The following is a 15,481-nucleotide window of genomic DNA, read 5'->3' as shown; positions in this document are numbered from 1 at the left end:
GAAATACCCAATTCCAATTGTTTCTCCCAGTATATTTGCCCCCACCACCCAGTTGACTCCCCCTGTTCCCACCCATACTTGACCCCAATCCATCAACAAAATATATTCTATTTCCCCTTACCAGGGAGATCTTTGCAACTCACCTTAAGCCCTCCTTGTTACTTAGCCTCTCTGGGTCTGTGGATTAATAGCATGATTGTCTTTTACTTTGCAGCTAATAACCACTGACAAGTGTGCATATACCACAATGGGTATACTGGGTGGTTCTGTGTGCCAACTTGACACAAGCTAGAATCATCAGAAGGAGGAGCCTCAGATGAGGAAATGCCTCCTTGAGATCCAGCTGTAAGGCATTTTCTCATTTAGCAATCAATGGGGGAGGGCCCAGCCCATGAAGGGTGGTGCCATCCCTGGGCAGGTGGTCCTGGGTTCTGTAAGAAAGCAGGCTGAGCAAGCCATGGGAAACAAGCCAGTAAGCAGCTCTTCTCCACGGCCTCTGCATCAGCTCCTGCCTCCAGGTTCCTGTCCTGCTTGAGTTCCTGTCCTGACTTCCTTCAGTGATGAACAGCAATGTGGAAGTGTAAGCCAACTAAACCCTTTCCTCCCCAACTTGCTCTTTGGTCATGGTGTTTCGTCACAGCAATAGAAACCCTAGCTAAGACAATGGGCATCCCTTCTTATTTTCCCTAAACCCCAGAACTGCAATCCAAAGTCCTGCTGTCAAGCACTACATGTGTCCTGCTTGATCACGCAAGTCCTCTGCAGCCACACTAGCACACTACCCTTTGTCCCATCCATGTTATAACCTTTAGCCTTGGCCACACCTCCCCGTGCTTATTTCTGTGCCTAATGGCTGGCATCATTCCAAGCATGAGAATCAGTTGAGCTTCTCAGGACTCCAATTTTGTCTGTGGTTGCTGCCTTCCAAGATCCTATCTGCTCAATGCAGATGGATGAGAGGGAATGCTGAAGAAGGAAAATGTGAACCGGTGAGAAAGAGTCTAAGATATGACAATTAGGTCCCCTGACTCCCGATGGAAGCTTCAAGGCGATAGTGTAACTTCTCCTTTCCCATTCCCATTCTGTTCTGGCCCAACAGGTTCCTTGATCTCTGCATCTTCACTGGCTAAGTTAGCACTATAGCCATAGCAAGAGCCAACTCACTGAATAAGGGTATACTCTAAATGATCTGAATTTTGTCTTTGGAATCTCTCTCTCTCTCTCTCTCTCTCTCTCTCTCTCTCTCTCTCTCTCTCTCTCTCTCTCTGTGTTTATTCTTTTAATGTTTTAGTATATTTGTTTATGGGGAGGCATGCCTGCCATAGTGTATGTGTAGAGGTCAAAGTTTAAGTTCTCTCCTCCCACCACAGAGGTCTAGGAATCAAACTCGGGTTCTCAGGCTTGGGAGTGAGTTCACCCCCTAGGCTGCCATGCCAGCCCTCATCTTTGGAATATATTGAGAGTTAATAGGAAACCCTTGAGTTCTATGTCCTAGTTCTGGGATTCGTTGAGTTCAGAAAAACGACCCAGTCCTTCATTTTCCTGAAGATGGATACAAAATTGCAAAGAACTATTTTTGGCATGTGATAGTTTTGATACAGAAATAATCATTTTCCCATTTGCTAACCAATGCAATAAACAAATATACAGCCCCTCTCATCCCATTACTACTTATTTAACATCACTATTCTGCTTAGGTAAAGAGAACACATCAGCTAGTTACTCATTCACAGGAAGAACAGAGGAAATTTTTCCAGTGACTTTCTTTGTGGTGTCTATTTTAAGAGATTTGACGATGTGTAGGTCACAAGGTTAGTGCCCTAACATTTCAGAGAACAAGCATCTCAATAGAACACGGCTTGATCAATGCCACATCACGTAGAGGCTCCAAAATAAGCTGCACTCGTTCCCAGACAAAACCATTCTACACATGAATGTCACCTCCACCTCCAAGAAAACAATATGCTTTACTCAAACTAAGCTGGAAAATGAAGTGAAAGGATTCCTTGCCATTTGCTAAGCAAAAGAAGACAGTCACTTAAGAAAAACTCCAGGGAAGTAAAAGCCAAGCATTGTTTCAGACACTCTCTCATTTCCAAAATACCATTTAAAAATAATTACACCCACGATTTATGCACGATTCATTAGACAGCAAGATAAAATGCATTACTAAATTTTAATTGCACCGCAAGAGTAGACAGAATGAGAAATATCCCCTAACTTCTTGGGCTTATAACCCAGTGCAGTAACATCTTCATCATGACATAAATCTTGTCCAAATAGTTTTAGAGTTACTAAACTATAAAAAAAATGTTTTAGCTTCATGATCTGATAAACCAAAGACATTCTTTAGTTAAGTATTTATAAGGTCAAGTAATCTGCTATCAATATTTGTTACTGATGAAAGTTAATAGGTTTGAATCACAGCTTCCCCAGTAATGATGGCAGGACTATCATAAACACACACTCATCTCCAAACTCAAGTGGCTCCAAAGACTACAGCTGTCATCATTGCTCCCCTATGCCAGACTAAGAACATACGATGTAATAACTCCCTGCTGTATGCAAAACACAAATGTAAAGGATGGTACTGGCTTTACCAAGACACCGACAGGAACCTACCTCCCATGCAGTATGCACATCCATACTCATGCAGAGTACAGGCTGAACCTGGGAGAGCACTACAGATGTCTATCTTACATGGTATATAATAGATGTGACAAATACCCTAGAGGATGTAAACAGTAGATGAAAGAGGCTGAATAAGCTGCTGAAATCACACTCAGTGGTCTGGTGTGCCACAGCTCCCCATCCATCCCTCTGGGTTTGAAATGGCACCTGTCACGAAGCCCCACAAAACTTGCAGCTTCTGAAGGGAGGGTGACTCATGTGACAGATGCAGCGTATGGCTCTCCGTGCCAGCCTGGATCATTTGTTCCCGCACATACCTGTGGTTTTCAATGGCGGTTTCTCTCCTAGCAACAGTTTTAACCTTTTGGCGTGGATTTTGCCTTGGTAATGTGAGTCGGCCACCACGGCTGAGGTAAAGGACATGTTACAGAGTGTACAGCACTTATTCTTATCCACCATGTCAGCGTCACTTCCCTGCATGGGGAAAAGGAGAAAGACAGTGTCACAGAGGAACTCTAGTCCCGTGTCATGAGATTCATCATTTCTGTGAGATTTGTCTGTTGCTGACCAGCTTATAGACATGCTTAGCTTTTGTTCTGCAGTCCTTTTCTTCTTTGTGATAATTGCCATCAACTCAGGAATGTACATTGTGCAATGGTTACATGTGCAAGACACTGACTGGGCTTATAGGAAACTGCAGATATGAGTTACCTTAAGAAAAATGGAACCTACAATTAGGAAAAAGCACAATGTCTGGATCTGTGAGGAAAGCAGTTGGTAATTGCACACATTATACTCATTAAAGTAAGGAAAATATCAGAGTTCACATGGCCTGAATTATTTAGCAGAAATTATCATTTGGCATTCAGCTCTGCCTTTACCAATTTTAGCCTCACCAGGATACATGGCTCCAATGTTCAAGCTGCTTTTATCAAAAAAGTTTCTCTGAGGACTTGAACATTTTTCATACTTAATTTGCATATCTATCCTAGAACTCTGATGACCACACTGCCTGAATTTCCTGGCAAGAATTTGTGTAATATTTTCCCCCTTTTCTTCAGAAAAGGTGATTGGCCAAATGCTTAGTCCAGCTTAATTTTTATGCTTTTGTAAGATTTAATGAAAGTGAATCGTGAATCAGAAAAAAGCAACTCCTTTGTCGGAGTGTGTGACATGGCCATTATGTGTGCAGGTCATCAATTACCTCTACTCTCCTAGAAGATTAATCCTCTGCCTCCCCTCCTGCCTTGCTGGAAATTGAGGGTACAGCGGGCTCTAAGATAAGAGCTCAAATCTGTTCCTTATTGGAACTGCAATAGCAAGGCACCTCATTGTTAAAGAACAGCCTCAGAGGAGTCTCTAGTGCACAATAGTCCCTTCTTGGAGACCCAGAAAAGCCTGAAATGAAATTTAAAATTGGACAGGACAGGGAGGAGGGTGGGGACAGGATGGGGGGGGGAGGAGAGAATTATATAATTTTTACATAATAACAAAATGCCCATACTGCTAGAGAGAGTGTAGCCTCACACATATTATGTGGTAGTTAGAAAAGTAACTCCTTTCGTAAGGCATCACTATGTGAGATCGCTGATAATTAGTTTTCAGTACTTGAAAGTGTGTGTGTGTGTGTGTGTGTGTGTGTGTGTGTGTGTGTGTGTATCTCCCAGGAGGCTGGCCTCTAGTTAAAAGGTAGAGACAACAAACTGAAATACTGAGATGCTGGGATCGGGGACAATAGTCAGTGTCAGGAAGTTGGAGCCACCAAGAACGGGGCACAATTCCACAAGCCTCTCTCCTCTGGGGGCGCATCCTGCCCTTGCCCAAGGTAAGCTATGGCACTTTGAGTTTTGCTTCCAGGTGAAAATAAAGGCACAAGGATGTTTACAATCCCCCAGTGGTTTACTATGAGATAAAATGGACCAGGCAGTAGAGCAGGAGCATTAGCTCTCACTCATCTCTCCAACCAAGCCTAATGGGGGTACAGAGTCCCTTGGAGAGGAACTGTCAGAATCTAGCTCCAACCTGTTGCAAGGTTTTGGAGTAGGGGGCATGGAGGAGAGGGGAATGAGGAAGTATTAGATATAAATATAAACAGAGATGGAGAGAAAAGACAAAGACACAGGATAGCTTCGGGAGGGCCCTGGGTCATTACCCAGTTGCCTTGAGATTTATTCTAATGGGCTTTTTATACACTACCAAGAAGAGAGGCAAAAGACCTCCCCCTTTCAAGATCAAAGCACAATGTACAGACATGTATAGACTCTTCTTTTTTGTTATTTTGTCTTTTTTTTTCAGAGCTGAGGACTGAACCCAGGGCCACTGAGCTAAATCCCCAGCCCCATAGACTCTTCAAAACACCTGTAACCATGCCCTTGGCCAAATCATCATATTATGCTGGGCAAAGCAAGCTCAGACTTTATGACCTTGAGTAAGGCCTTACTAGGGAGCCTCTGTGGGCTCCCACAAGGAACAAGTCCAGAAGCACCAAGAAATGTCAAATCTCAGAGCAAGTGAAGAAGCACAATGCACTCACTGAAGAGTGAGCAGCTGGGGTGCTTTGGGGCATAGAAAACAAAAATGGCAACCTTCCCACTGTTTGGTAGGCATATTAGTCCTATGCTGTTTTTTTCAATTGTTTAAAAGTTTTTAGGTTGTAATATAATTAAACATTTCTCTCTACCCTTCCATAATTCCAGAACCTCCCATTCACCCCTCCTTGCTCTCTTTCAAATGCATGGTATCTTTTATTATTGTAAGTACATGCATACATGTACATGTAAATACATATATATTCCTAAATACAACCTGCTCGGTTTGTATGTTACTTATGTGTGTATTTTTAGGGTATTAAGTATCCAATTGGTGTGTGCTTCCTTGGGGAAAACTATTTTTTTCCACTCTCAGCATTCCTTAGTTGCCTGTATGTAGTTCTTTGTATGGGGTTGAGGCCATGTGGTCTTTCCAAAGTCTACTTTGTCATGTCAATTGTTTATATCCTTGCTCGACCCATGTTTAGGAAGTCATGTTTCAGGAAGACTTTATGGGTGTTGCTTCTGACATTACTAGGAAACACAATCTCACAGCAAACTCTCTGGTCCTCTGGCTCTTACACTCTTCCCACCTCCTCTTCTCAATGTTCCCTGAGTCCTAGGTGCAGGCGTGTTCTGTAGATGTAACAACTGGGCTCCACAACTACATTTTGTTTGGTTATAGCTTTCAATAATGGTCTCCCCCTGACGTTTCAAAGGGAAGTTTCCTCGATGTGGGGTAAAGACTACACTTATCTGTGGGTATAGGACAAATGTTCAGATTGTTGTTAGAGATTATGCTGGTTTAGTAAAGTAGTGCTTATAGGTTCTCCTTCAATATCCGCAACTTCACCAGCACTGATAGTTGGGTAGGTTTCTAGTACCAGGCATGAATTTCCTTCTATTGAGCAAAACTTAAGTCCAATCAGAGAGCTATTGGTTACAGCAAAGGAATGCATGCCACTACTGTACCCTTAGGGTCATGCCATGCAGGTCATTGATGTGGTTTATAGGCATCAAAGCTGGTTAGGATTGTTTGTTGTCTCCCTCTTCTGGAAGCTTGAATGGCATCTTCTGGTACCATGAAAGCTAGTCCTTAAGGAGGAGGCATTCAAGTCAGTTCTAGCTCAGGGATCTCTGGGCCCTGTTTCTGAAATGAATGGTATTTTCAGCAATAGGGATTGGCTTTCACCTCTTGGAGACAACCAAGGACAGTAGCATTAGGCTGAAAGTTTTGGCCAACAATGCAAAAGAAGGCTTCTCATGCCTGGTACTGAGAAATTTTTTAGGTGGTCTTTGGCTCTTAGAGAGAGCAATGTTACAGGAGATAAAAAGGTTCATTAAAACCATCTATGCATTTCATACACATTATTAAATTTATGTTTTTAAGTAAATAGTTCATCATATGATTCCTTATGGCTTTCCCAGAAACTCTTGTTATTTTACCCTCCTCCTTTCTTCTGTATTTACCTCCCAGCTCCACCATAAGGAGCTCCCCATTTTTCATTGCCCCAATCAAATCACTTGTACCCCGCTAGTCCATTTTACCCTGCTCCCTCCTTCTTCTCTATTTACCTCTGTCTCCCTTCTTATAGAACCCCCTTCTTCCCAGTCCTCCGATCAGATCACTAAGATTCTGCTCTTCCCTTCTCTATTGCTCTCCAATGCCCCTATCCCAGCAACTATTCCATTGTACTTTCTTGGTTCTGTGGTTACTCCAGGCTTTGTCTCTACATCTAAAGATTCAGAGCGAAGAACTACCGATAAAAGAGTACCTTTGGCATTTGTCTTTCTAGGTCTGGGTTACCTGACTCAACATGATCTTTTTCAGTTTCCATCCATTGATTGGAAAATTTCATGATTTCATTTTTCTTTATAGCCGAAGAATATTCCAGAGTGTATTTGCACATTTTCACTATCCATTTGTTAGTTGAAGGTTATTTAGATTGTTTCCATTTTCTAGCAGTTATGAGTACAGCAGCAATAAACCTGGATGAGCTTCCCCACTCCCGCTTCAGCATTTATTGTAAATTGTTTGGTGATGTTTGCCATCCTGACTTGAGTAAGATGAAAACTCAAGAAAGTATTGATTTACATTTCCTAATGACTGAATACAATGAACATTTTTTTTTTTGAGGTATTTCTTAGCCAATATTTTCTTTCTCTTCTGAGAACTCTCTGTTCAGGTCCCAGCCCAATTTTGGGGTGGACCATCTAGTTTTTTGAGGCTTTATCGAGTTCTTTATATATATTAGGGATATGAATCCTTTGTCCGATGTGTAAAAACTCTCTTCCATTCTGTGCACTTCCTCTTCGTCTGGTTGATTGTTTCTTTAGCTGTGCAGATTTTTAGTTTCATGAGGTCCCTTTTGTCAGCTGTTGGTCTTAATTGTTGAGCAAATGGAATTGTATTCAGGAAGTCCTTTCCTACACATGTAACATGTGGGTACTGCCTGTGTTTTCTTCAACAGTTTTAGTGTTTGCTGTTTAGGTCTTTGAAGTTGGTTTTGGTGCAAGGTGATCAATACAGGTCTAATTTCATCCTTCTGCATGTGGGCATCAGTCTCCCCAGCACCATTTCTTGAAGATGCTTTCTTTTCTTCAATATATGTTCTTGGTATCTTTGTCAAATATTAAGTGGCTGAAGTTAGATTCACCCTAGGTCTTTTACTTTGTTTTGCTGGTCTACATGCCTGTTTTTGTGTTAGTATAGTATTGTTTTTATTAATATGTCTCTGTAGTATATCATACGATCTGGGATTTTACTCAGGGTTGTTTTTATATCTGAGGCCTTTTGAAGCTTCATATCAATTTTAGTTCACTCTTTTATCTCTCTAAAGAATGAGATGAGGATTTTGATTAGGATTGTACTGAATCTGCAAATAGCTTTTGATAAAATGATCATTTTCACAATTTCACTTTTACTAATACATAAGTATGGGCTGTCTTTCCGTTTTCTAGTGTCTTTATCTCTTTCTTCAGAAGTTTAAAGTTGTCATTGCAGAGGTCCTTCACTTCCTTGGTTCGGCTTATTCCTAGATATTTTATTTGCTTTGAGGCCATTGTGAATGGGAATCTGTCCATGATCTTCTCTGTATGTTTCTTGCTGATTTGTGTGAACTGACTCTGTATCCTGACACATTGCTAATTTTTCTAGAAGTTTTCTGGTAGAATTTTTCGGATTTCTAAGGTACAGTTAATAACCTTTGGCAATAGGGATAGTTTGATTTCTTTTTTCCCTATTTGTGTCCCTTCAATTTCCTTCTCTTGCTCTATTTCTCCAGCCAGTGATCTACACACAATATTGCAGAGGAGTGGGGTAGCGGACCTCCCAGTCTTGTTCCTGACTTCACAGAGATTTCAAGTTTTTCTCCATTTAGGATGATGCTGGCTGTGGTTTTCTCATATATACCTTATACTGAGGTATGTTGGGGCATGCTCCCTCTGTCTCTACATCTGTTAAGACTTTTATTATAAAGTCATGTTACTTTTTGGTTAAGGCTGTTTCTGAATCTAGGGCGATGGTCATGCAATTTTTATCTTTAAGTCATTTATATGTATTATTATATTTATTGATTTGAGTATTCTGAACCCTTCCTGCATTTCAAGGATAAAGCCAAAATAATCATAGAAGATAATCTCTGTGTATATCTATATTTTTTTGCAAGTGTTTTACTGGGCATTTTTGAGTCAATGTTCACTAGGGATATTGGCCTGCTGTATTCTCTTTTTCTTTCTGTGTCTACACCTGGTTTGGGTATTAGAGTGGTCCTGGCTTTGTAGGAAGAGACTGGGAGTGTTCCTTCTGTTTCTAATATTTGGAATAAAGAAGGACTGGCTGTAGATCTTCTTGGAAAGTCTGGTAGAATTCTGCTGTGAATCCATTGGCCCTGGTCGGTTTGGGATTTTTTTTAATTCAAAAGCTCTTTGCTACTATTTCAATCTCATTTGTTATGGGTCTGTTTAGGTTGTTGACGTCTTGGTTCAACTTTGGTGGCTTGGTTGAATCTAGAAATTCATCCATTTCTTTTGGGTTTTTTCAACTTAGAGGGGGTACATATTTTTAAAATATGCCCTTATAATATTCTGAATTGTTTTCTGTCTGCTGTGATGTTTGTCTGGTCCTCTCTAATTCTCTTAATTCGGGCTCTCTCATTCTTATAGTTAGTTGGACCAAGAGTCTGTCAATCTTGTTCATCTTCTCAAAGACCCAGCTTTTGCATTCCTTTGTTCTTTGTATTATTTTGTTTGTTTCATTATTTCTGCTCTGAGTTTTATTATTTCTTGCAGTTAACTGGGTTTGGATTTGATTTGTCCTCATTTTTCCCACTTTTTGAGTTGTATCATTAAGTCATTTATTTGTGTTATTTCTGATTTTTTTTTTATGTATGCACTTAGAACTATAAATTATCCTTGTAGGATAAATTTCAATATGTTCCAGAAGGTTTTGTTTTGTGTTTTCATTTTTATTTAATTCCAGGAAGTTTTATATTTCTTTTTTGTCTCTTCTCTGAAACATCCATCATTTAGTAATGAGTTGTTTCATCTCGATGAGTTTGTGTATTTACTGGGGATGATTGTGCTGTCAATTTTAAGTTTTATTGCATTCCTTTCAGATAGGACACAAGAAGTGAAAGCAATCTTTTTGAATTTGTAAAGATTTATTTTGTGTCCCAGAATATGGTCTGTTTTAGAAAGCCTTTTATGTGATCCTGGCTAGAATGTGTATTCTTTAGTGCTTGTGTAGAATATTCTGTAGATACCTGTTAAATCCTTTTGATATATTACGTTATTTAATCATGATTTTCTTTGATTGGAGAAAATGAGGTCTTGAAATCACCTACTATTAGTGAGTTGATGTTCATCTGTGTCTTTAATTCCAGTAGTAGACCTTTTTTTTATGATATTGGATGCCCCAGAGTTTGGTGAATACATGTTTAGGATAGTTAAAACTTCTTGGATAACTGTATCCTTAATTAGAATGAAGTCCCTCTTTATTTCCTCTGATTAGCAGTAGTTTGAAGTCTATTTTGTCAGTCATTTGGATATCGATGCCTCCCTGCTTCCTGGTCACATCTGACTAGGTTACTTTTGTCCATCCTTTTACACTAAGGTGGTGCCTATATTTAATGTGTTTCTTATAGACAACAGATTAAGGAATTTTGCTTCTTGATCCATTCAGTCAGCCTGTGTTTATTTACTGGAGAATTGAGGCTATTGATATTTAAAAATGCATGTTAATTGCTGCCATTGTGTTGTTGATATTTGGTGGTGCTGTGTTCTCAGTGGTACTTTGTTTTAATAATTATGGCTTCACAAAGGATAACCAGACTACAACCCACAGCTCCAGAGAAGCTAGCTAACAAGGAGGACCCTAAGAGGGACACATGGATTGGATTGCCCTGGGAAAGGGAAATAGAAGAGCTCTCCAGGAGTAAATTGGTGGTGAGGAAGGGCTATAGAGGGAAGGGGGTGGGGGATGAGAACATGAGGGAACAGGATGGTGGAGCTAGAACACAGACAGAGTAGGAGAGCAATGAAAGAGATACCTTGATAGAGGGAGACATTGTGGAGATAGGGAGAAACTTGGTAGGGAAGTTCCCAAGAATCCACAAGGATGACCCCAACTTAGACTACTAGCAATATTGGAGAGGGTGCCTGAGCTGGCTTAGCCCAGTAATCACATCAGTGAATACTCTAACTGTCATCATAGAGCCTTCATTCAGTAACTGATGGAAACAGATGCAGAGATCCACAGCCAAGCACCAGGCTGAGCTCCAGGAGTCCAGTCAAAGAGAGGGAAGAGGGATTCTATAAGCAAAGGGCATCAATATCACGATGTAGAAACCTACAGAAACAACCAACCCAAGCTAGTGGGAACTCATGAAATTTAGACCAATTTAGAGCCTCCATGGGACTGGACTAGGCCCTCTGCATAAGTGAGACATTTGTGTAGTTTGGTCTGTTTAAGGGACCCCTGGCAGTAGGATCAGGATTTATTCCTGGTAAAGGAGCTGGCTTTTTGGAGCCCGTTACCTATGGTGGAACACCTTGCATAGCCTTCATATGGGAGGAGGGGCTCAGACCTGCCTCAGCTGAATGTACCAGGCTCTGCTGACTCCACATGGGAGGCCTTACCTTGTTGGAGGAGGGAATGAGGGGTGGGTTGGGGGGAAATGTTGGAGGCAGTGGTAGGAGAAAAGAGAGTGGGATCTATGGTTGGTGTATAAAATGAATAAAAAATTTCTTAATAAAGGAAAAAATAAGTATGGCTTCATATTTCTTCGTACAGGCTCTTTGCTATACTCACTCCTCTCTTCAGTCTGAAATCACATTTCCTGTATTTTTCCTTAGGTTTGGTTTGTTGGATATAAATTTTTTTTTATGGTGTTGATGCCACGGAAAGCTTTTGTTTTGCCTTCAAACATGGCAGATAATGTCACTTGTTATATTATTCTATATTTCCTCTCATAGTCTTTTAGGACTTGGAATGCATTGTTCTGGGCTCTTCTGGCTTCCAAAGTTTCCATTGAGAAATCAGCTGTTATTCTGATGGGTTTTCCTTCATATGTGACTTGTGTTTTGTTTGTTTGTTTGTTTTTGTCTTGCTGCTTTCAATACACTTTCTTCTATATATTTAATGTTTTAACTATGATATGCCATGGGGATTTTCTTTTCAGTTTTTGTCTATTTGATGTTCTGTGTGCTTCTTGTATTTATATGGGTGTGTCTTTCCTTTGTTTGGGAAAGTTTTCTTCTACAATCTTCTTGAAGATCTAGTCTATGCCATTGACTTGATTCTTCTCCCTCATCTATGCCTATAATGAGCAGATTTGGATTTTTTCATGGTGTCCCACATTTCCTGTGTGTTCCTTTCCTGTTTTTTAAAATTTTTCATATTCCTTTATTTTATATCTATCCTCTACTTTATCTTCAAGTCCTGATAATCTGTCTATCTTCTGCTTGCTTCAAAGGCTTTGAGTTGTCTTGTTGAATTGCTGAGTTTTGACGTTCTGTCTTCATTTCAGTTTGAGTCCTCTTCAGTGCTTCTATCTCCTGATTGAATTCTGTTCCAAAGTCTCGGGTTGTCATCTTGGTCTCCAGTCACCTTATATTTGTGTTTTCTTGGGCATCATTCAAGCTTTTATTCTCCTTAAGCTCTTTCTACTTAATTCCACTGATCTGTCTCTTTGTGTTTTCCTTAAACTCTTTGGCTTATTTGATGAAGTTTATGATTGGTCTTTTAAAATTCTATATCCTGGAGTTCATCTTGGCAGATATTCTCATTGGCAGACATTTCCACAGGACTGGTAGGCTTTGGAGAGAAGATACTGGCTCAATCTTTCATATCATTGGTATTTTTGCGATGAGCTCTGGGCATGTGAACTCTTTTTGGTCATTCTGAGTTTCTTACAGACAGAGCAGTTTTGGAAAGAAGAGAGGATGTGTGGGAAGACTGGGTCTAAAGGTGGGAAATGGCTTGTCTGGAATGAATTCACATGGACAAGGGGACTGCCCTGGTGTATGTGGTGTCCCAAAGCTGGCATGTGGGGGTAGATCTGGCTGAGTAAAAAGGCCAAATATGGCATGAATGGATCCTGTTGGTTGGAGGCAAGGTAGGGTCTGACACTGTCTGAAGCCTAAAGCTCCTTTAGGATACAGGCAGAAGATACCAGACTAGGCTGATGTACTGCTTGTGGGGTTTGCATAAAAGGCATGAATGAGGAATACAGGGCAACTCACTGGACTAGACCTTGGAGGAACTGTTGAAAAGTTTATTACAGAGCAGGGTGGGTGAAAGCTACACAGAAGGGATAGGAAAGGGGGAGTTGCAGATAGTGTGGATTTTGGCAGAAGCCTAGAGCTTGGCTAAGGTGGAGGTAGGAGTAGCCACAGTAGGCTGGGCCTGGTTCTGAAACTTTGACTAGTATGGATGGGGAGGTCTGGGGTACTCACAAGGCTAGATCCTGGAAAAGGGTGTGGGAAGTCCGGGTACTGGATGGGTTGTGGACGAAGTGACAGTCCTACAGGTATTTTTTTAAGGAAGATGGTCAATGTGATAACATTGTGGTTTGAAATATCTTTTATTATATATGTATGTATGTATACTTTTAAATTAAGCACAGTAAGGTCATACTCTTCGATTTAACTCAAAATCTACCTTTCTAGACTCTACACACAACTGTACAATTTTAGTAAAAGTCCCAGTCCCTGGAGCTTCATCATGCAGACTTTTCTAGAAAAGACCAGAATCCCAGCCACAAAACCAGTGACACTAAATGGAGCATTCAGTGTTAAAAGCATGACAAAATCTTCTCTATACCTGAGAATGGCCAAGAGATTTCTAATACTTATTTAATGCATTTATAAGGACCTAATAAGTATGCTGGGTGCTATGCCACATGAATGCTAGTCAATCCATTGCTATAGAAGAGCCTGGAACCAGGAGGATTAGGGAAGGAAGAAAGAAAATAGGACAGGCTACAACAATCAAGGGATTACAGTCTCTTTTTGAACTCTCCCAGTCATGCAGAATGAAGAAGGATCTGTGTAAGAGCATCTCTCACTTCTCCATGGAAGCCCTTTCTCCCCACTTCTTATCTAATACATATTGACCACAGTGTGCATTCATGGCTCAATTCAACTTCATCTCCTTGAGATGGAATCCCTGACACCTGCAACTCTACAGAGTTGAGGGACTACCCTCTAGGATCTTTGGGTGGCCTGGGCATCTTTCTCTCATTGGAGAATACTAAATCCTTCCATTCACCTTTTTCAGATTTGTCTCCTACAGTAAAACTCCTCTAAAGGCAAGAAAATTATCTCATTGATAGTGAAGACCCAGAACCCAGCACCATGCTCACTACACAGGGGGACTGTCCACTGTTTTCTGAATGAGTTAGTTGTTTCTGAATGGCTATCTATGGGGCCAAGAATCTGAATGACATAAAAGTCAAAACAGAAGAAGGTTATGCAGAGGGATCTTATCATAAGCCAAACTGTTTTCAGATTGGCAAGGTGGCTAGAGAAAGAAACTAGAAGTATCTATAATGTATACAGCAACTTCAGGGTTCAAGTAGAGGAAGTTGTTCCCAATATTTATGTCAGTTTTATGATCACAATTTTCGCTAGCATCCTACAATTCTATTCCCTAGGCAAGGTCAGTCAGTTCTCATGCAAAGGAGGAAAGATAATTAGAAATGGAGAGCCAAGCACTATGCATCAAAATATCCTGCAACGGAGTTGTGATATCAATGCAGAAGAGGGAGGAGGGCACCTATACATGACAATAAGGAGGGTGAGATGTCCCGAAGAGTTAAGCAGCCTTTGAGGTCAGTAGCATGTGCTTTGGGTATATATCACTATCACATGGTCTATATTGTATCCATGCCAGTGATGCTGGCAGAAACACACTAGCTAGCAACACAGGTCTTATCCCGGCCTGTCTAGTGCCAAGATTTAACTGGGGATTCTTAGCTATCTAAACCCAAAATTAGTGGTTTCTTGAGGCTACAGATCATGGTTTCTTTCTGAAAGTTTCCCACTCCGCACAGAGCAAGGTTCACTTGTCGCCCAGGGTGAAACTTCATAAATTTTCATGAGCTGACCTCAAGGAATGCATTTAAATATCTTGCTTAAAGAATTGAAGAACAGGCCTAAAGCGATCATGTAAATGAAGGGAGGACCTATGATTATCTCAAAGCAAGGGCTTTATGCTGGAGAGAAAATTCAAACGCAATGTCTGTGTGATGAAGAAGAAGAAGAAGAAGAAATGAGTTAGTGGAGTATGTGAAAACTTCTTATACCAAAGTAGTTTGCAAAGTTGAGACATTCTCAATAGAATTCAGTCAAGAGAAAGAAAATACCAGGATGCCTCTGGCTGGCATCTCATCCTGAAAGGCCTTTTCTCTTTTCCAGAGTTCTTTTTTAAAACCCAATTGATAGGACTGTCTTCACTCAATTTAGCTTTAGGTGAATACAAAAAGTCCTGGAGAGATGATCACTACAAAAAACGGCAAAATGAGGTGTTTTACAAAATTGTTTCTAAGCAAAACAATCATTAACTGCTGAAAAAGATGTCTTTGAAAAATCCTTTAGAGCTCCTAGAAATCATCTTAACAGCAAACAGCACTAAAGATGTTTGAAAAGTCACATGGAAACCTACTACTATTGCATAAGCTTCTTGGATATTTTTTCATTTATTTACTCATATAATACAGTTTAATGGGCATTACCTGACACAGGTGATAATACTCCTCCCAGAAGCCATATGCTATCAATAAAAGGCCCAATGTCAGGTATATACATGTATATATGTGTGT

General features: G+C 40.5%; 1 protein-coding gene across 3 annotated transcripts in view; it reads right to left on the bottom strand.

Moving 5' to 3' along the window:
• Zmat4 (zinc finger matrin-type 4) overlaps nt 1-15,481 on the bottom strand; it is a 388,695-nt gene that overhangs the window by 152,195 nt on the left and 221,019 nt on the right. For all 3 annotated transcript variants that reach the window (XM_052751849.1, XM_052751848.1, XM_052751847.1), the window contains exon 4: nt 2,949-3,105. In XM_052751849.1, the coding sequence (XP_052607809.1) occupies nt 2,949-3,105 (157 nt within the window). The remainder of the gene's footprint in view (nt 1-2,948; nt 3,106-15,481) is intronic.

The sequence above is a fragment of the Peromyscus californicus genome, unplaced genomic scaffold (assembly GCF_007827085.1).
Source record: "Peromyscus californicus insignis strain IS unplaced genomic scaffold, ASM782708v3 Scaffold_23__1_contigs__length_62951481, whole genome shotgun sequence".
In the NCBI taxonomy this organism is placed as follows: domain Eukaryota; kingdom Metazoa; phylum Chordata; class Mammalia; order Rodentia; family Cricetidae; genus Peromyscus; species Peromyscus californicus.
This window is presented reverse-complemented; position numbering and strand designations above follow the sequence as displayed.